General features: G+C 40.1%; 1 protein-coding gene, 1 non-coding gene and 1 pseudogene across 3 annotated transcripts in view; 2 read left to right on the forward strand and 1 right to left on the reverse strand.

Annotated features, from left to right (window-relative positions):
- Nucleotides 1-21,520, reverse strand: part of USP31 (ubiquitin specific peptidase 31) — a 69,080-nt gene that overhangs the window by 14,163 nt on the left and 33,397 nt on the right. For both annotated transcript variants that reach the window (XM_036825478.1, XM_036825477.1), the window contains exons 3-12: nt 19,540-19,628; nt 19,358-19,450; nt 18,606-18,741; nt 16,181-16,325; nt 11,649-11,829; nt 8,557-8,668; nt 7,854-7,948; nt 6,353-6,430; nt 5,624-5,753; nt 401-520 (exon numbers count right to left, since the gene is read on the reverse strand). In XM_036825478.1, the coding sequence (XP_036681373.1) occupies nt 401-520; nt 5,624-5,753; nt 6,353-6,430; nt 7,854-7,948; nt 8,557-8,668; nt 11,649-11,829; nt 16,181-16,325; nt 18,606-18,741; nt 19,358-19,450; nt 19,540-19,628 (1,179 nt within the window). The remainder of the gene's footprint in view (nt 1-400; nt 521-5,623; nt 5,754-6,352; nt 6,431-7,853; nt 7,949-8,556; nt 8,669-11,648; nt 11,830-16,180; nt 16,326-18,605; nt 18,742-19,357; nt 19,451-19,539; nt 19,629-21,520) is intronic.
- On the forward strand, nt 1,577-4,669 carry LOC118880915 (annotated as a pseudogene).
- LOC118882115 lies at nt 3,153-3,281 on the forward strand. Its single transcript, XR_005016670.1, has one exon. It is a non-coding gene; the product is annotated as a small nucleolar RNA SNORA22 (small nucleolar RNA).

Below are 21,520 nucleotides of genomic sequence, written 5' to 3' on the forward strand. Positions count from 1 at the left end.
AACTGCTCCTTGGAAGCAGGACAACAACCGTTATTACTTTAGGGCAGAAATAGAATTCTACCCACCCCCAAGAAAGGCGCTCAATTTTTTTTTTTTAATCCCAAAGTACACTTACTTGAGCACAACATTTACAAATCTAAAGCAAATCCTCAGGAACAAAGTAAAATATCTGCAGTATGAACTAAAATGGTTAGGATTTAAAGGGTCACAGGATGCACAAACTTTGCTCTGGGAAAGAACAAAACATGGCTCCAAACATAGGGGCAGATGTGTGTCTGCAACAGCACAGGATCACGGGATCAAACAGGGACACCAAAGCACTCCCCGCCCAACAGCCCACCAGTCAGGGGCATAGAACCTTGGTCACAGCTCTTTTCCCTGTGACAGAGGGTTTCCTTACCTGTCGGAATCGCTTTAGGTGTATGATAAGCACGTCAGGCAGAGTCCAGAGGCTTAACGTAATGCTCCCCTGCTGCAGCTGCTTGCAGTGCGGGCACCGCCAGGCGTCATCTGGGGCAAGCTGAAAACAAGGAGCACGACTTCTGTTAAGGGCCACTTAAGGCAAGACTTTGTTAACAGGAGACAGCCAGGCTCACTTCCTGGCCAGGGCACGGCACAACTCTGAACCTTCCCAAACTATGTATGATGGGAGTCAACAGAAAAACACAATTAAAAGTGGCACCTGGCTAGAGCGGGCACCCAAACATTTGCTGAACAGATTCTCTCTCAAAGAGGAATGGCCACCTAGGTGACTACTGCACAGAGATGTTAGATGTCACAGACCTCACGCTCAGCACACTCCCAAACTCAACTCGCCGCCTTTCTACCAACATAGTTCCCTTTCCTCCTCCTCCTGTGTGTCCTACCCCAGCAAATCCCACAACCGCCCGTCAAGAGCAGAACACGGGGGGTTAACCCAGATCCTCAAACCCTTCCCTCTTCCTCTGCTCCACGCCCATCCGAGGTAACACTCTCTGCCACTCCTCACACCTGTCTCCTCCTCTCCATCCACCTTAATTCAAAGTCCTCACTCACTCTTACCTGGACTTCCTCAAGTCTCTTAATTGTTCTCTCTCCCCCAAGCATCAAACTGCTCCAAACAATCCTCCCCATCCTGCTACCAACAAGATCCTTCTCAACAGCAATCTGAGACCTCGAATCCACATGTCACCTCTGCAGGCAAGGGTTTCAGGATGACAACACAGAGGTACTAACAGGGCATGTCTGGTAAGAGAGATTTTTTTTTTTTAATTAATTAATTTATTTATTTATTTATGGCTGTGTTGGGTTTTTGTTTCTGTGCGAGGGCTTCCTCTAGTTGTGGCAAGCGGGGGTCACTCTTCATCACGGTGCGCGGGCCTCTCACTATCGCGGCCTCTCTTGTTGCGGAGCACAGGCTCCAGACGCGCAGGCTCAGTAATTGTGGCTCACGGGCCTAGTTGCTCCATGGCATGTGGGATCTTCCCAGACCAGGACTCGAACCCGTGTCCCCTGCATTGGCAGGCAGATTCTCAACCACTGCGCCACCAGGGAAGCCCCAAGAGAGATTTTTAAAATCTCCTCTGGATTTCAGAAGATGCATCAGATCTGGGACCATCAACACAATGAGGTAAGGGAAGCCACGGGAACAGATGGCAATGCCCACTCAGATGGAAGAGAAAGAAGCCAAGGACAGAATCTTGCAGAAGGCCGATTTTTAAGGGAAACACAAAGGTCGAGAAACCACCAGAACCTGAGGCTGCATAGTCAGAAAAACAGGCAAATCAGAAGCATTCCTTTTATGCACGCCAAGAAAAGAGAGTGGCAAGAACAGGGTGCTTATCAGTACCATATCCCACGGAGAGGTCAAATGCAGACTGAGCAGAGGCCACTGAACTGAGCAAACTATGGGCCCCGAGAACTTCGGAGAGCAGTGTCAGAAACACAAGCCAGACAGACGACAAGAGGTTTGGAAGGCAGGAAAGGGAAAGACCTGAAATCACTAAATGGTAAAGTTACACAGAAAAGAAGAGAAAGACCGGCACAGCGGTTTGAAAGGGAAGCAGAAGTGAGGGAGTTATTTTTCCTGAGAGGGAGATCCTGTCATGTGTGTAGGAAAGATGGGGAGAGACAGAAGTCTGGGTGGAGAGAAGTGAATCAGAAAGTCAGGCAGGCATAGCACAGGGAGATCAGCTCGCAAGAGGGAAGAGATATGGGGATATATGTATATGTATAACTGATTCACTTTGTTATAAAGCAGAAACTAACACACCATTGTAAAGCAATTATACTCCAATAAAGATGTTTAAAAAGAAAAAAGAAAATTAGGCAGGAGGAACCTAAGTGTCATCTGGCAAGTCCACATCTGTGCTAACACGCTAACTGTCTACAGACGTGGCCATCAGCCCAGCGCTCGTGGTAAAGGAACAGGTTGTTGTTTGTTTGTTTTTTAATTTCCAATACCTCATAAACAGATACTCTTTTATAAGATACAATAAGAATGTCAAGGCAACGTCTAGCAGCCTTGTGACAGTTTCTACAACACTGCTCGACTTCTGTACTTGTCTCGTTGTAAACTGCCACAAAGAGCTGCTGGGCCTGCAGAGCGCCCTTGGAGCGTGGCCAGCCTCGCTAACGGCCCAACAAGGAGGGCGACTAGCCCCAGAGGCAGCTGTTCACTCTCAGGCAGTCTGTTACAAAGTTCTTCCTCATATTAGCTGTTAACTGCTTGGGGGAGAAAAGACTTCATGAGAAGATGAAAACTATTTTCAAATATTTGAAGGACAAACAAGTAGAAGAAAATGAAGCCCTGTCCTCTGTTCTTAACGACCTGAGAGTTCGCCTGCTGGTTGTAGCAACCAGGGACATATTTCAGGTTAACGTCAGTCACCATCAGAGATACCCAAAGAGAAAACGGTGTCTCTGTAAAACAGCGGCTGGATAATAACCTATTTGAAATTAGGCAGAACCCAACCATTAGAAAAAAAGAAATTTTAAAGCCCCCTCTGACCCTGAAATTGCATGATTCCCTATTTGCAAGAGTGAGCAGTAAGAATCAGTAGCCAGAATTATGATCCTAAACATCAACTCAAAATTAGATGAACTCAAAGTGCTCTCGTCAAGGTTTCTCAAGGCGCCTGAACCTGGAGAGGTTTAAAAACCACAAAGGCCTGTTGCACAGTGAACACCAAGAGTGCCTTAGTTCCTTGGTTTCAACTCTGTGCTAGAGCAATGTCTGTTCTTTTCCTCTACACTGAAAGCTTATTTATCCTTTTTAAAGTATTCAGAAAGTCAGCACATCATATTAGTTGTATTAAAGGGTATGAATGATCCAGAATATCCTTCCATAAATCTGCTTTATCACGAACTACAGTTGCATCTAACTGAAGATCTCTAGTATTAGTGGTGGTTTTGTAACTATGTGTTTATTATAGGATCTTCATCTCAAAATAGTAACAGAAGGATTTGAAGCTGCAAAGAAAAAGGCACTTCAGTTTTGGCAACTAGTCAAAATATGCAAAGAGATGAACAGTGAAACACTTACAGACATGGCCAGAACATCTCTACATACTAAAATTCATGCTAAACTTGCTGGTGTTTTAACAGATGCTGTCGTGGACTCCATTTTGGCCATTAAAAAACAAGATGAACGTAGTGACCCCTTCAGGGTTGAGATCACAGGGATGAAACATAAATCTGAAACCTATACAAGCTTAATCAGAGGTCTTGTTTTGGATCATGGGACATGGCATCCTGATATGAAAAAAAAAAGTAGAAGATGCATACATCTTCATATGCCATGTGCCATTAGAATATGAAAAAACAGAAGTGAATTCTGGCTTTTTTTTTAATAAGCGTGCAGAAGAGAGAAAGAAATTAGTAAAGACTGAAAGAAAATTTGCTAAAGATGGAGTTAAAAAAATAATAGAACTTTGAAAGAAAGTGTGGTGATGATTCAGATAAAGGATTTGTTGTTATTTATCAAAAGGAAATTGACCCCTTTGCCTTAGATGCTCTTGCAAAAGAAGGCATAGTAGCTCTGCACAGACCTAAGAGAAATGTGGAAAGGCTGACGCTTGCTCGTGGTGGGGTAGCTCTAAATTCTATTGATGACCTAAATCCTGATTGTTTGGGAAATGCAGGACTTGTCTATGACTACACACTGGGAGAAGAGAAGTTTGACTTTACTGAGAAACGTAACATCCGTCACATTACTGGTCAAAGGACCAAATAAGGACACACTCATGCAAATCAAAGATGCAATCAAAGGTGGCTTGAGAGCTGTTAAAAATGTTATTGATGATGGCTGTGTCATTTCAGGTACTGGTGCAGTGCAAGTGGCAATGGCAGAAGCCCTGATTAAATAAAAGCCCAGTCAGTGTAAAGGGCAGGGCCCAACTTGGGAGTTCAAGTATTTGCTAATGCAGGGCTCATTATTCACGAGGCTCTTGCTCAGAACTCTGGTTTGGACCTTCAGGAAACACTAGTTTGAGTTCAAGCAGAACATTCAGAATCAGGTCAGCCTGTGGGTGTGGACCTGAACCCAAGTAAGCCAATGGGAGGAATATGGGAACACTACTAAGTAAAGAAATAGCTTCTTCACTCCTGCACTGTAATTGTCACCAACATTCTCCTGGTTGATGAGATCATGAAAGCTGAAATGTCTTCTCTAAAAGGAAGGCTGAATTGAAGCTTCCCTTGTATCATCTGAATCATGAAGACTCTACAGAGTGATCCTAAGAATACAGCTATGGAATTTTGCTCCAAGCTTCAAATGATTTTCAAAGAAATTTTCTTTTCCTATATGAAAAAAGGACAGAATACTGGCACCTATTCAAATCCTGAAGTTCTGAAATTATAATTACAGTATTTTTTTAATTGCACTGCAGTGTACACACATACAGCAGGCCATATTTATCCAATAACAGGATGTTTTGCTTTAGCTTCAGTTATATAAAAATATATGTTAGATAAACATGTTATCTACCTTGTTATTAAATATTCCTGTTGGAAAAAAAAAAAAAAAAAAAACACGTAGGCAAGGGTCCTATCCACTATTTGTCCATCCATTCATTCAAATATTTACTGAGTACCTATGATCTGCAAACACTATGCTAAGTGGTCTAAAGCATGTTGTCCAACAGAATTTTATGTCTATATCTACACTGTCCAATACGAGTCACTAGCCACGTGTGTCTCCTGATCCCTTGAAATGTGGCTAATGCAACTAAGGAACTGAATTTTTAATTTTAATTAATTTTAATTAAAATGGTACCTATGTTCTTAGTTCCAAAAAGTTGAGAATCACTGCTCTAGTTACTAAGGAAAATAATTTAAAATCTCTAAACTGAAACAAAAATATAACTTTATCATTAACCATTAAAAAGTAAAAAAAAAAAAAGGAACTATACAAAGGTTCATGTCTAGAGCATTTCATTTAATCAAGGTTTTCCAGAAATTTAAACTACTTTTTGTTAAAATCCTAAGAGGAATAACACTAAGATGCACATCACATGTGCAGAACCTATGTAAATGCAAAAATCCTTGGGGAGTTTTCTGGGGCATAATTTGTTTCTCCACTGTCATCTTGCCCTGGGCCCTCCCTACTACCCTCACCACCCAACAAATGCTGCCCAACCCTTACCCGCTCCTCTTTGGTGTAGAGTTGGAAACACTGGGATAAAGTGCAAGTTTGAGGCTGATGGTGACGCTCCCTTTGCAGCCGGACACTTTCTGCATCAGGGATATACTCATCTTCGGTATTTACAAACAAGCTGCGATCAGAGGAGAAAAAGCATGTATTAGAGAATGTCTTGGAAAAGTGACACAAAATACAATTAACAGCTTCACAACGTGGCTGTAAATTCATAACCAAAAAGGTCAATATGTAGGAAAGCAAAAGTGGCAACGCAACTTTTCTATGTTCCAAAATGTCGTGAGACATTCTCTATCTATAACGTTATTTTCAAGAAATAACTTGAAATTGTTTTTTCTGGGATTGGGCACAAACTGTACTGATTAATTCATATATTCTTGTCCTTTGTATCAAAGGGCATGCATTTGGCAGAACTTGCTAGAGTTAATGGGTCTGTAATAAAAATCAAAGTAATTTGACCTACACAGTAGTTAATGAGTATATAGCTTCTGTCTCATTAGCAGCAAACAAATGTTCTAAGGTTTTGGGATCCAGACGACAGAATGTATAGGAGAGAAATAATAAATTACTTAAATAAAGGATCAGCAACACACTTGGATACTTAGCTGAAGAAAACAGAGGTTTGTGTTTCAGCTAATTTGAAAGATCAAAGGTATGCTATCATAGTGATAATTAAGACAATGACTCTACAAACACTAAGTTAAAAAAAATACTTACAAATCTTTTGTCTCCTTGTCCCATTCTACCACTAATTTCACGTGAGCAGTGCCACCTGGTCCACAAGATTTTAGTGCCCTATAGGATGGGGAAGGAAGTCACGTATTACTTTCTAAATAAATGATTTTAATTAATTATACATCCTATCTGAAATCTGAAATCATAGTGTGATTGCTGAAAATCTTCATCATCGTTCCCCATCAGAAAAGGTTTCTGACCATTATAAACTCTTATTTAATAACTTGATTACAACTGGACTGAAAAATCCTTAAATTAAAATATTCAATATGGAAATAAAGATATTGGAAGAAATTTAGTACCACACTATAAGGTTATCCACAATAACTCTTAGATGTTACGATCTTTCCAATTTTTGTCCAATATCTCACCAAATCAATAGAGATTGGACGGGATGATAGTCTCTCTGGGAACAAAGTCTGCTCCTGCATCTCTCCACCTCCCCCCATATGCCATGATTGGTCCCTGGACTGTGCCCACACCAATGTAAACTGTGCCTTCCTACAAGGCACCCCTCAAGTTTCACCTCACTTATTTCCCCTGAGCTCCTTGGCTCCTTCGCCATCTCCTGAGATACTCAGCATTAACAGTCAGTATTACTCATCAAATAGTTTTTAAGTTTTGCAATGTTTTGGATCACTATCTAATCTATTAACTCTAATCTCTAAAACCAAACAGTGATTTGCTTTTAAACAGAACCATGTTGTATACTTTTTTGGAATCCTGAAATGCAGGCACTATGATATTTGTTGAAAAAGTCATTATAATGAAAACAATAATGTGTTTTTATATTTATATGTATCCATATATGTATCGTGTGTCTATATACACTTATCTCTATTACTTTATTAATAACAGAAGTATGTTAAAGCACAGAGATAGCAGAGGGGAGAAGATAATTCTGAGGGGGAGAGGAGGGACAGTGTGAAGAGAGGCTCAAAGGGAATGAATTATCAACAGAGGAAACTACACGTGCAAAGGCACACATAAAACCATATTGTGCGTTCAAACAACCCTCAGTACTTTGATGCTGCTGAATGTTTAAGATAGTGGGGAGAAGAAAGAGGCCTGACAGAAGGGAAGTAGTCAGGGTTCAAACTGTGGAGAACTTCACATACTGTGGAAATTGGGCTTTATCTTTGAGGCCACGGGTTACCATTTAAGGATTTCAAGGAGGAAAGTGTTATGATTAGAATTCTACTTTGGAAAACTTTGATCTTGGTGAATATGAAAGTGCAATTCATCTGTGGTCCTGAGACCGATCAATTTACTTTCCTAACATCAGTACTCTAGGCTTTCCTGATTCCAAAAAAGATCATAAAACATATCCTACTCAAATATGAATCAAAAGTAAAATAAGTGTTTACTTTCTAAGTGAGCCTGAAGGACCTACCACACTTCACAGGAAATTACATCAGACATCACTAGAAATTACACACAAACATATATGAAAGTCTAGAAGGTGATTTCTTTTTTTTTTTACCTTTCTACTGTTGGGTGGCACAGGGGCTGCTCCTCCTGGGGCAGCAAGTATGTTATTCCCACAACACTGACCACTCGCAAACTGAATGGACACACCTGCAACAAATGGCAAAGGCAAATCAGGCTGAGTTTCTCTTCGAGGGCATGTGGTTCACCGGGGCATTTCCAAAACAGATTAGAGGGAGAGCAAACTGTTTTGCAAAATGCTTCTCTACAACATTCTGTAAGGCTGTTGAGCCACTCTAATACACTTTAAATATAATTGCCCCAAATGCAATTTACATATCAAATATGTTATGCAAGACAAGTAATATGTTACTTTAGCTGAACATTAATATAAGTTTTCCACGGATATCTTAACAAAGAAATCATAATTCTGAAAATATACAGATAGTCTACAAAATCTCTCCAAGCTGATCACGTGCTAAACTTTATTAGACAAACATTATAAAGGAACACCTGGCAGTGCATGGAAAACCGTGCCGTGGCCAGCTCCCTTCGTAAAATGAGGGACAGTCCTCATTCTGGAAAACCTGAACACAGCAGATTTTACTACACAGCTTTTCTCCAGGGCTCCCCAGCATTCCAGCTCAGTGTCTGGTCTTTCCTAAGGGCAAAGGTCTGAACTTCCAATCTCACTGTAATGACTGTTTCTTCATGACTGTACACACATGCTATGCTGGAGTACCAAAAGGCTTACACACCTGAATGCCAACTGTGGGCCTCAAGAAATACTTCATCTTCTCCAAGATTTCCCTCTGCAGAAGGTCCCATGCTATTGTCTTCTCTAAGTGCAGCACAAAAGGTAGTCCAAATCTAACACACATAAATATTATAATCACCTTAAAAAGTATGACAATTCCTTTAATACTGTAACTCCTTATTCATGATCTTTTTAAATGGAATCACAATGCAATTAGTTTTAGGACAGTTCTCAAAATAAAACAAACAGGAAATTTAATACTCTCGTAAGTGGATGAAACAGTCAGAAGGGAAACTGAGAGTTCTAAATGAAATTTAACAACTCATGCACCAAAATGGCTTCTAATAGAGTATGGTGCCAGGTAATAAGATGACAGGATTAGTGGAGATGGGGAGGAAAGCAGGTGGGAGTGGACACGAGTCCAGCAAGCAGCATGGGTCAAACATATAAGAGGTTCGGTGCCAGAGGAAAAGACAGGGCTGGAAGGTCCAGCAGGGAGGCAGCCACATGCTGGTGGCCTGGCAACAAGGAAGGCACTGGCAAGCAAGTGACACTAAAAATCAGCTCCTAGCCTAGGGCAGAAGTCACGTGGCCCCTGCCAGGTTTCCTATCCAGTGCTGCGCTCACAGGTGTTAGAGAATCAGAGGCGGAGCCATGGTTCTCAGCAGTGGCTGCAGGCTGAAATCAGCGAGGGAACTTTAAAACACAATGATTCCCCCGAGATTCTGCTGCAATCCCTCTGGTCTGTGGCTCGAGCACTGAGGCTGTTTGAGGAGCTCCCCAGGTGATTCTAATATGCAGCCAACGTGGAGGAGCACTGGCCTGGCCTTAACTCTCACCCAAGCCCCAGCCATTCAGACCTACTTGCTGTGCTCTGAATGCATCCGACTCACACCCGCAATGTACAGCCAATTCCCTCAGTCTGGACTACCCTTCTCACTCTTCTTTTAAGCTATTTCCTACTCATCCGCAGAAGGAGCCACTGGCACCCTGTTGATCTGTTCCCTGAGCTCTGCTGCACTACAAATACTGCCTGCTTATTCTGCTGCCTCCACCAACAGACTGTGTTACCTGACAGCAGGAACTGTGACCGACTTATCTTCCTAGCCCAAACTGCCAATACCTAGACAATAGTAGATGCTGAATGAATGAATGCACAAGTGAATAAACAAACAGATAAACCCTGACTCAGGCCAAAGGAGGGGTGCTAAGGTCACCAAGAAACCCGCTCCTAACAAGTACCAGTTTACTCACAGCAGTACTCAAGAGTGAGCCTACCTTCCTAAAGACAACTGTGATGCGAAATAAGTTACAAGCACGATGTGTAAATCAGTAGCCATATTTTTCACATGACAATGACCTCACTTTTAAGAGACTAGCATCATGAAAGGGATTCTATAAGTTCTTTATTTTATACAAATACGATGAGCTGCCTTTTCTTCTGTCCCTTAAACATGCCAAGCTCCTTCTAATCTCAGCAACTTTTTTTTCTTTTTAATTTTCATTGGAGTGTAGTTGATTTACAATGTTGTGTTAGCTTCAGGTGTACAGCAAAGTGAATCAGTTATACATATACATATATCCACTCTTTTTTAGATTCTTTTCCCACATAGGGGATTACAGAGTACTGAGTAGAATTCCCTGTGCTATACAAGTAGGTCCTCATTAGTTATCTATTTTATATAAAGTAGTATGTATATGTCAATCCCAATCTCCCAATTTATCCCTTGCCCCCTTTCCCCCGGTACTATCCAGAGAAAACCATAATCCGAAAAGATACCTGCACCCCAATGTTCACAGCAGCACTATTTACAGGAATCAAGACGTGGAAGCACCCTAAACGTCCATCAGCAGAGGACTGGATAAAGACGTGGTACATATATACAATGGAATATTACTCAGCCATAATCTCAGCATCCTTGTACTCGACGTCCCCTCTTCACGGGATCCCTTCCCAAGAGGCTCACACAGTTCGCACCTTCCCACTCGGCTCAGCCCAGCTGCCGCGTCCTCAGGGAGGCCCCCCTCGCCTCCCTCTCTAATACAGTTTTGCTAGAGCCCCCACCAGCGTGTTCTATCACACCCGCATGTTTTAACATCTTCAAAGTGACAACGACTGTCTGAAGTTAAATGTGTTTACTTGTCTTTAGTGGCTCTGTCCTAACTAGGATGCAAGTTCCATGAGAACACACAGATCCTGCTGTATCCCTAGGGTTCAGAATAGTGGCCAACACGCTGTAAACACTAAAGTACTTGCTAATGAACATCATAAATATACAAATCAACACATTTTGCTTTTATGTTATTTACCATTCTTAAATAAGAAACTTATTTCAAAGCAACATTTTAAAAAGTTAATATAAATGCTACTCTGACAAATATTAGAAACACAGTATCCTTCCTCCCTGAAACACATCCATATCTTGTTATTACTCTAGTTACATTACTATTGTGATAAAGTTACTTTAAAAGTAACTCCCATACAGAAACTAACATAACATTGTAAAGCAAGTATACTCCAATAAAGATGTTTAAAAAAAAAGAAAAGTAACTCCCATAAATTCTTACAGAGGGAAACAGATTTGAGAGAGATTTCTAACTCCCAAAATGTCTGACTACATGCAGCTGAATGAATACTGGTGCCATTTGCCAAGCCAGGAAATACTGGAGGGTCAGGTTTATAGGGGAACACAATGAGTTCAGTTTGGCACACAAGACTGAGGTGCACGTGCCATCCAAGTAGATTTGTTAAGAATTAATAGAAGAAAAAATGCTGTAAAGAAAGTAGCTGGATATAGGTCTATAGGTCTAGAGACCCAGCAGGATCTTGAGCTGAAAATATACAAGAGAAATGTGCCTTTAAAAACTACATGAGCTTGGGAGCCATTCTAACTCAGATCTTATCATCCTAATTTTATATTCTCCCCCTCCCAACCCCTCAAATCAGGTCAATTTACACACATGCTCTTTCTAAATATCAGAATCAACAATTAACTACTAAAAGTAAGGATTTTTTTATCCCTACTTTTTAAAACATTTGAAAATATTAGACTTTTAAAGGCTCAGTATTTATTGGAAAATAAGCTGGTTCACCTTTGCCCTTGCTGCCCAGTGCAGGCTCGGTTACACACTAACAGAACCATCTGGTCGCTTCCTGCTCTCGCGGGGGTTAAGTCCGCTCTCCCCTGCTTTGCTGCTGCTTGTGTAGAAGAAGACAGTCTATAATGATCCAAGCCAAATTTCAAGTGGTTTAGGTTGTTGTTTAAGTGGATTCCTAAAACAAAATGAAAACTTACTTGATCTCTTCAAAATTTTTATTCTTTCATTGCAAAAAATTTACCCGTTAGAGAAATTAAGAAGTTGTCATTATGTTATTTACGCTGCAATTGAAAAAAGGAACAAATGACCTACTTTGAGATTACTCGTCTAGTCATAAGAAAATTTTTTGCATCCATTATTTCATTTAAACTCGCCTTACCTACTACCTTAAAACTGAAAACTAAAACTCTTCACCTTCAATGAATATTAGTTTTAGAATGGCAAGTTTGCAGAGATGACCCACGAAGATAAACTTAAAGTGAGACCATACAACCAGCAACCAAATAAAAAAATTTTAATAAAAAATAAAGACTAGTACATGTAGAATGATCTTCAATATTCCAACAGCAGCTGCTTTTCCCCGCTTTAGACCCAGACTTATAAGAAACTCACAGCCATTACGGAACTTTAATACAATCAACTAGCCTGGATCGACCTACAATAAAGTGAACAAAAATATATGTTTGACAGGCACAGTGCTGGTTGCTAAAAACCAGGTCTTCAGACATGCTCCAAAGCAGAGCTATCTGTCAATCAGAGGTACTTAGCAATTCAGCACCTAGCACAAGGTCCTGCACTTAGTAGGAACTCAATAAATGCTTGACTAAATAATTGCTCATTTCTTTAATCCTTTGGAAGTATAGCCTAAGGAAATGACACCCCAAACTGGAGAACAGAAGAAGTCTTCCACCACTACCACACCAAAGAAATAATAACAATATCACCAGAAGGAGAATAAAATAAAAGGTGGTTTACACAAAAGCATCCATAGCAAAACTCCAGCAATAACCTAAATATACAGCAATAGGAGATTTGTTGAACCTATTAACATACAGAGTTAATACTAAAATAAATTCCCGATTAATTAGTTTAGAAACGAGAACATAGAAATTAGAAATAAGGAAGAACTGAATCTTCACCAAGCTATTAGAGGGAAGAAAACGTTTTAAGCTTAAATACCACAGAGAAATCACAAAAGAGCAGCAGATTTCACTTCACAACCATTTTAAACTTTGGTATGAGAAAAATAAATAGAAGTCTGAATTTGAGACAATTAACAGGCTCATTTCCCAGGTTCTTGGCAGAAGTAAGGCTGGGAAGACCAGTTCTGCTAAAAGTGATCAGGATTCCCAAGGAGATGAGAGGATACCACTCAACTGCTCAGAAATCAAGCTCCGCATTCATAGTCCAGGCCCATCACTACCAACGGTGCAAACTGGGCCCGTGACCTAACCTCTCTAAGTCTCAGCTCCCTCACCAGTGAACTGGGGAAGACAGTAGCCTCACATGCACGAACAAAATATTGATGAGGCCTTTGTAAAGAACAGAGGCTTACGCATATTCACTAAGTGGTATATTCTTCCAACAAAGGCACTCTCTGGCTAGACTATATAACCTTGGACTTCACCAAATTCATTTATAAATAGAAACTTAGTGCTAACCATAAGCAATTGGGGTATGAAGGGTTAATTTAGTGTTAACCGTAAGCAATTGGGGTACGGTTAAACTTAGCGTTAACCGTAAGCAATTGGGGTATATGAAAGGTATACTCTCTCTGTGTATTACGAAGTACACTAAACTGCTAGGCACAGAAAGATAAAGCAAAGTGTAGTCCCAACTGCAGAGAATTTCACAGTTTGGTAGGAAGGATAGAGAAGAATACAGAGCATTTCCATACAGCATGCTAGTGTCAGAGATTAGCAGAAGCTACACTGGAACACAGGAGAGCAGAAGTCAGTCAGCCAGTCTGGGGTGGGGGAAGTGAGGAAAGGTTTTCTGGACAAGGTGATGATTGGCTATTTTTTACTATAATGCAACTAAAATAAGAAAACAATTTAAACAAACAAAAGCACATGCCTGAAAACACAACAAATAGAAAATAAACAAAAAAATCTCCCAAGTCAAAGAATGACAACTGAAATAAGACTCAAAAAAATAATAATGTAAATATGAGTAGACCAGAGAAATCTGAATCCTAAGCTGGCAGTGCAGAAAGCCGACCAACCCAAAATACAGAATTACCGAAGGTTCAGAGATTAGAGGCACCAGAGACCTCTAGAAGTAGAGGTGAAGGAAAAGAGGAACTAAAACAAGAACTTTCAACAGGGGTACCAAGGCCATTCAATGAAGAAAGAATAATCTCTTCAACAATGGTGCTGGGACTACTGAATATTCACATGCAAAGGAATGGAGTTGAACTCCTACTTCACACCACATACAAAGATTAACTCAAAATGAATCAAAGACCCAAATGTAAGAGCTAAAACTATAAAACTCTTAGAAGAAAACACAGGTAAACCTCATGGCCTTGGATTTGGTGATGGATTCTTGGATATGACTTCATCAAAATTCAGAACTTTTGTGCATCAAAAAACACTACCAAGGAAGTAAAAAGATAGCCCACAGAATGAGAGGAAATATTTGCAAGTCATATATCTGATACAGGTCTAGTATCCAGCAGATATAAAGAACTCTTACAACTCAAAAACAAAAAGACAAGCAACACAATTTTAAAGTAGGGAAAGGACTTGAATAGACATTTCTCTAAAGAAGATATACAAATGGCCAAAAACCACATGAAAAGATGATCAACATCATCTGTCATGAGGAAAATGCAAATAAAAATCACAATGACATACCACTTCGCACCCACTAGGATGGCTATAATCAAAAAGACAGAAAATAACAAACACTGGCAAGAATGTGGAGAAATTGTAACCCCCATATATTGTTGGTAGGAATGAAAAATGATGCAGTTGCTATAGAAAACAGTCTGGCAACTCCTCAGAAAGTTAAACATAGAATTACCATATGACCCAGCACTTCCACTCCTAGGTACATACCCACAAAGGAATTGAAAATAGGTATTCAAACAAATACTTGTACGTGAATGGTCATAGCAGCAGCATTTCATAATAGCCAAAAGGTGGAAATAACTCAAATGTCCATCAACAGATGAATGGATAAACAAAATGTGGTATATACATATAATGGAATAATACTCAGCCATAAAAAGGAATGAAGGACTGATACATGCTACAGTGTGGATGAACCTTGAAACACTATGCTAAGTCAAAGAAACAAGTCACAAAAGGCCACATATTATATGATTCCATTCATATGAAAGTCTAGACTAGGGAAATCTATAGAGACAGAAAGTAGAATAATGACTGCTTAGGACTGGGTGGGATGGGGAGATTGGGAGGTGTCCTTAGGGGAGACAAAGTAGGAGCTAATGAGACAGGAGCTGGAGAAATGAATTTTTAGCAAAGCAAACAGTAGGGAAATTATAAAAGCATGTGGCATGTTCCAGAAATAAAGAGTAACTTGGATAGGGTACATGGGGAAGAAAATGGAATATACTAGAGAGGCTGGAAAAAAGGCAAGGACCAAATCATGAGGGGCCATGCATTCTTCCCAGGTATTCAGATTTAATCGCAGACAAAAGGGAAGCACTGGTAAATCAATAAGCACATAACGTGGTCAGAACTGCATGTCAGAATAAGTCTGGTGGTGCTGTGAAGAAATAACTGAACGAGAGAAAGCCCAGGTGTAAAGAAGTTACTAGAAAAGCCCAGTTGAGACTGCTCTGCACTGTGTCAGTCGCAGTAGAATGCAGAGGAAAACTTCAGTGTTTGATCAGTTGTGAATTAAGTCAAAATCTGAGGGAGAAGTGTTTGGGTCCAGCTTGGGCGAAGAGAAGGATGGTAATGCCGTATTTCACAGAAGAAACGCAAGAGGAACTAAGAAAGAAACGCTCAGTGTAAGATACCTGTAGGACTATAAACAGAGATTCCAGTGGACAGCTGGAAGTCAGGGAATGGAACCAGAAGAAAAGTGGGGGCTAGTGGAGAGTTTAGCTCTAAAAATCACCAGTAGAAAATACTGGTAAGACTGGGTATAGCAGCGGTTCTCAAACTTTTATGTGCATCAGAATCACCTGTTAAAAACAGATTGCTGGGCTCTGCCCCCAGCGTTTCTGTTCAGTAGGTCTAGAGTGGCACCTAAGAATTTGCATTTCTAATCAGTTCCCAGGAGACATTGATGTTTTGACAACCACTGGAGTAGAGCAAAAAGAATAGAAGCCCTAGGATCTTGAAGAACAAGGCCAGGAATAAAGTTTTTCCCAAGAACTGCCTTCTGCCAGGGAAATATGTTACCTAAAATTTATACCATCATAAAAAGATGTGTTATGTGTATTTTACCACAATTTTAAAAAATTATACCATCATATAATAATCTAAAAGGGTAGACATTTGTTAGACCTGCAAACCCAGGTGGTATTATGGAAACAGATACTCATTTACCTCTTTGACTGAGAATTCCTTCAGGCCTAAATATTTCTGGAGTCTCAAAGGCAAAAATGCAGTCGCTTTCATGGACTGTTTCCAGGTCGTCTGTGTCACAAAAGGAACGATGGAACCCATCATAGTACATTTCTGTTAACACAATCTAAAAATGGGAAAAATGTAAATAGTTGGATAACTGGAAAGTCAATATGAATTGATCTCCCAATCCAGCTGTGAACGTCTCCAGACCAGCAGGACCGCAGTGATCCGAGGGCTTGGAGACACCTCATCAAGCCGATGTGATCTGCCTTTAATAAGAGAGTCTTGGAAGCACAGTATCTTCTATGATTGTATAACAACATACTGATTTCAGAGTGCTGTGCCTCTAAATCCAGAGTCTCCTCTAAGTTTCGGTGAAGAGACTCAGCAGATACAAAGTCTAAGGCCCTTCTTTCACAGGGGGAAGAAACTAAAAAGAGATGGAGTGACTTGCCTAAGGTTATACAACTACTCAGCCTCGTAGCGAGGAGAGAGTCCACATCTGACTCCGAGACTTTCTCTTACCATTAAATTTTCTTCTTTTCAGATTAAAAAATGTCAAATAATCATGGACATTTGTATTGGAAAAAAAATGAAATCAACTCAGATGTCCAACAATAGGGACTAGTTAACTACACTATAGTTCTACTGGAATTATAAAGCGCTTCCAAAGAATGAGCTGCATATATTTGCACTAATGTGGAAAGATCTCCTAAGTAAATATTAAAAGTAGGGAAAGAAAAATGTGAGTACACGGTTCCGTTTTCATAAAATATTAATATAGTACATGCACAGGAAAAAATATGAATGAATATACAACACAGTATTAAAGTTAGTAACCCTTAGTTCTTAAGATACTTAGTACAAGATACTTTCACTTCTAAGTTAAGTTTCTGAAATGGTTGAGTATTTTATAATGAAAGAAAAACAAAAGATGGGGAAAAAGACAATGGAGACATTTAGAGACCTCATTACGTGCTCAGCAGCACCCTCTAGTGAAAAAGCACTGGACTGAGCTTGAAGAAGTTCCAATTCTGGCCTGCCACCAACAGCCCTGTGATCTTGAACAAGTCACATGGTTTCTCTGGACCTCCTTCAAATGAGGGGGTTGGACTGGACCCCTAAGGTCCCCTCTACTATCACAAACATACTATGAGTTGATGAGGTGAAAGGAGCTTGGTGGCATATTCCACAAACAGTCCAAGAAAAATATTCCTGGCCCTTTTTTCTTCTAATGATTTTAATGACCGTACTGTTTTCCTGAAGGTGAACATGCAAGTATAATTCACTTTCTCCAGCAAGCTGAAGTCAAAAACAAACTTGTAATTACATCACTCATTTAAACAATGCAAAAAGAGCCAGACAGCACTGGAAGATTTAAAGATACAGACAGATCTGCCTCGGACACACATCTAAGCCTCCCTCTTTCTGTCTTTTCCCCTCATCTTGAATTTAAAATAAATAAATCAATCAATCAATCAACGAGCACCTCAAAGTAAGGAAAAATGTGAACATTTTATCAATCTGCCAGTACTTGGCCTATGAAAATATGAGATATTTGCTATATCAGGGCAACACTGCTGGTTGTTTTTGTTTTACTGTGGTAACTTTTCAAATGAGGTCCCAGGAGGCCGAAGTACAAAACACTTTATTAGTCACATGATTACATAGCAGCTTCCAGAAGTTATCTAGGGAAAGCTATTCAGCCACTGAATCATCTTTCCTTGGTAAATTTTAAATAGGGAATTTTTTTCCAAATAAAACCCCAACAGTGAATTGAGTAAAAGAGTATGCAAAAGTATGTCAAGTCACAAGCAGGCCAAAATTATTTTCGGTCAATATAAGTACTTACCAAAAATCTACCCAAAAAAGAAAGGGAGGAGGTACAACTTTCTTTTCTCTTATCTAAACAAGGTAAGAGACTCTAGCCTAGCTTTAATCAGAAAGTAAACCAAACTGAGCACCTACATGTACTGTACTAGAAATAGGCCCATTCTTATCACCATAATGGGAAGGGATTTTCAAGAGCCACTGGTTGAGTTTTCTAAGCCTCTCTGACCTTCAAATACCACAGGATGCTCTTCCTATTGCCCACATGAGCATCCACAGAATGATTTAAGAGGGGTTAACTAATTATACTTTATAAACAAAGCTAAAAGAAGGTCTTGGTGTAAAGTCATAGCTTTTCCTTTTAAATATATATATACAATTAAATGAAACATGAGAAGTTTTGTGTATATTTTTCTCCTTTGGATCCTGATTTTTTATTTTTCCCTCAACACTAGAAACAACTGGTTTTAAATTTCTCTCCAACCATGTTTGGCTGAGAACTGTTAAAAAAACTCCAGAAGAAAAAGCAACACTTTTGTGGCTCATGTGTAATCAGTCTTAGCAAGCTTATTACCTGATCAGTGGGGATCTTTGTTTCCATAGACACTGCTTCCCGAAGTCTGGCAACAGTCCCAGACAGAGGCACGGCCACACCAATCCGCATGCAGTGAGAACATTTCCCTTGATACACTACAGTGACATACAGAGGCCTGTACAGATCAAAGTCAGATATTCCTATTAGTCACTTACTTCAACTAAAATATAGAAGCAGAACAACCCTGATCTGGAATCAACAAAACTAAAGCTAACCCACACCTTTAGTTGGACCTAAGTAGAACTATCAAACAACAATCAAGAACTCTTTGGAAAAGGCAATATAGCATAATAATAAAGGCAACACAACAAAAATACAGCATATCAATACTTGGCTCTGTGCTTTGTATTTTCTTTATAACAGCGTTAACTCCTAGAAATTTCGAGGAACAGTTCAAATAAAGCAGCTAATTAAAAGTGGAACATAAGGTCTCTAGAGGCTCTAGAAGGCATTCAACAACCTTCTCCGGCCCCCATACTATAGGTGGATGACCTATAGGCGGAACAGACTACAACCAGACCAACCAAAAAGACTTGCTTGCCCCGTGCACCTGCTCACCCTGCAAACTCAGACAGGCATTTATAAATTTCTATAAGGCCTTAACAATGCCTGTATTCAATTTATCACTAATCCTATTACTTGTTTAAATATGCAAGAAGCCCCAACAGGAGCCTACAGAGGAAAAGGAACATATAGGAATATAGTCTTAATTTTATTAACTCTGTTCTTACCTTGTGTGGGGTAGTGGAATTGGCAAAGAAATGCAGAGGAAAGGATCAAAAGTGTTGCTCTGCTTCTGGCAATGAGGACACGTCAAAGAAGATCTGCAGAAATAAAAATGTAAGACACTCACATTAAGATCACCTAGAACTACATAAGCACACAACATAAGGGAAATTTAATTTGCTCATACCTGTACTGGGCTTGAAAAAGTTCTTGTACGAAAGTGCTACAGACAGGAAAAGATGGTCCCTCGGGCATCATATCAGTCTCTGACGGTGGCTAAAAAAAAATAAAGTACAATTTCACAGATTAAAAGTGCCAGTTCTTGATTAAAGATGAGCCTAAAAATGTCACAGATGTCCTTGACCTCCTTTACAAGATCTGCATCAGATCCAGATGTTTCAGGGAAAGACATCTGCTAAAGGAACCAGAACACAGATGCCAGGGTGTGGGTCACATGGACTCATCGCCTCACAGGCTCTCCCAGACACAGTGCTTATCCGTCTCTCCACCCCATCCAGGCAGTCGGAAAGTCCTTCCCAGAGTGCTCCAATCCCCCTCCAACTCTCAAAGGGCCCCCTCCAACCTCTTCCAGGAAATAATCCCAACTATTCAAAAGTACCAATTCCTCCCCTGCCTAAAGAGAATTTTTTGTCTGGCACCTATTACCTCTGCTGCTTATTTGGGCCTAATCATTCTACTTCACATTTTACTTAACCTTTTCATGTCCCTCCCCCTCACAGTTATTGGGCATCAGCTACCACGTGCAGAGAGCAATGCAAAGGGCATTAAGATACAAAGATAATAAGACACAGTGCCTGACCTTGAGTACGTCTCAATCTGGTGGGAAAGTCAGCCGCAAGCATATAGTCATATGATAGTACAGAATGTTCAGGCACAAAGGACCTTGAATCAGAATACTTTAACAACTTACCAAAACTAGAAATTTAAAACTTGAGGTATACACAATGTTCATTGCAGCACTATTTACAATCGCCAGGACATGGAAGCAACCTAAATGTCCATCGACAGATGAATGGATACAGAAGATGTGACACATATATACAATGGAATATTACTCAGCCACAAAAAGGAACAAAATTGAGTTATTTGTAAGGAGGTGGATGGACCTAGAGTCTGTCATACAGAGTGAAGTAAGTCAGAAAGAGAAAAACAAATACCGTATGCTAACGCATATATATGGAATCTAAAAAAGCGGTACTGATGAACCTAGTGGCAGGGCAGGAATAAAGACGCAGACACAGAGAAAGGACTTGAGGACACGGGGGGGAAGGGGAAGCTGGGACGAAGTGAGAGAGTAGCACTGACGTATATACACTACCAAGTAAACTGGATGGCTAGTGGGAAGCTGCTGCATAGCACAGGGAGATCAACTCGATGTTTTGTGACGTCCTAGAGGGGTGGGATGGGGAGGGTGGGAGGGAGGCTCAAGAAGGAGGGGATATGGGGATATGTGTATACATATAGCTGATTCACTTTGTTGTACAGCAGAAACTAACACAACACTGTAAAGCAATTACACTCCAATAAAGATATTAAAAAAATAATAAAAAAAGTAAAATAAAATAAAATTTGAGGTACAGAAAAGAATTATCAAAAATTTTTAAAGCTGTTGAGAGGAGAACACTGTATTTCCATTATATAAATCACTTTACCCATCATACTAAGTTTCCATAAATAAAAACTGAGAATGAATCACTGTTTCTCAGTAAGTATATTCTAAGGGTTCAGTTCCTACACTCAAATCTAATCCTAACAGCAGAGACATCAATACATTTCCTTTTTGATTGTGTATTCACATTCCAATGATCTATAGACTATGTCTCATTGGAATAGAAAGCAAATTTCTGCTTTAAAAACAGTTCAGTGAGATGGAATCCCTTAATGTCAGTCTAAAGCTAGTCATACATGCAAATGTGTCCCCTCTCATGAGAGTGTAAGCTCCTATCTGACACTGCCAGCACAGTGGTAAACAGGGGAAATAGTCTCTAAGTATCCATGAATTTTATACTCACCCAGAGCTTAGTCAATTTCACTATATTAACTAACTGCAAACTGCAACAACTCCTCAGAGGAGGTTTGGAGGAAGAATCTACACTCACTCCTCACTAGGTTCACTGGTTCACCGGTGGCCTGTGCCGCAGCCACTC

Source organism: Balaenoptera musculus, chromosome 15, assembly GCF_009873245.2.
Source record: "Balaenoptera musculus isolate JJ_BM4_2016_0621 chromosome 15, mBalMus1.pri.v3, whole genome shotgun sequence".
In the NCBI taxonomy this organism is placed as follows: Eukaryota; Metazoa; Chordata; class Mammalia; order Artiodactyla; family Balaenopteridae; genus Balaenoptera; species Balaenoptera musculus.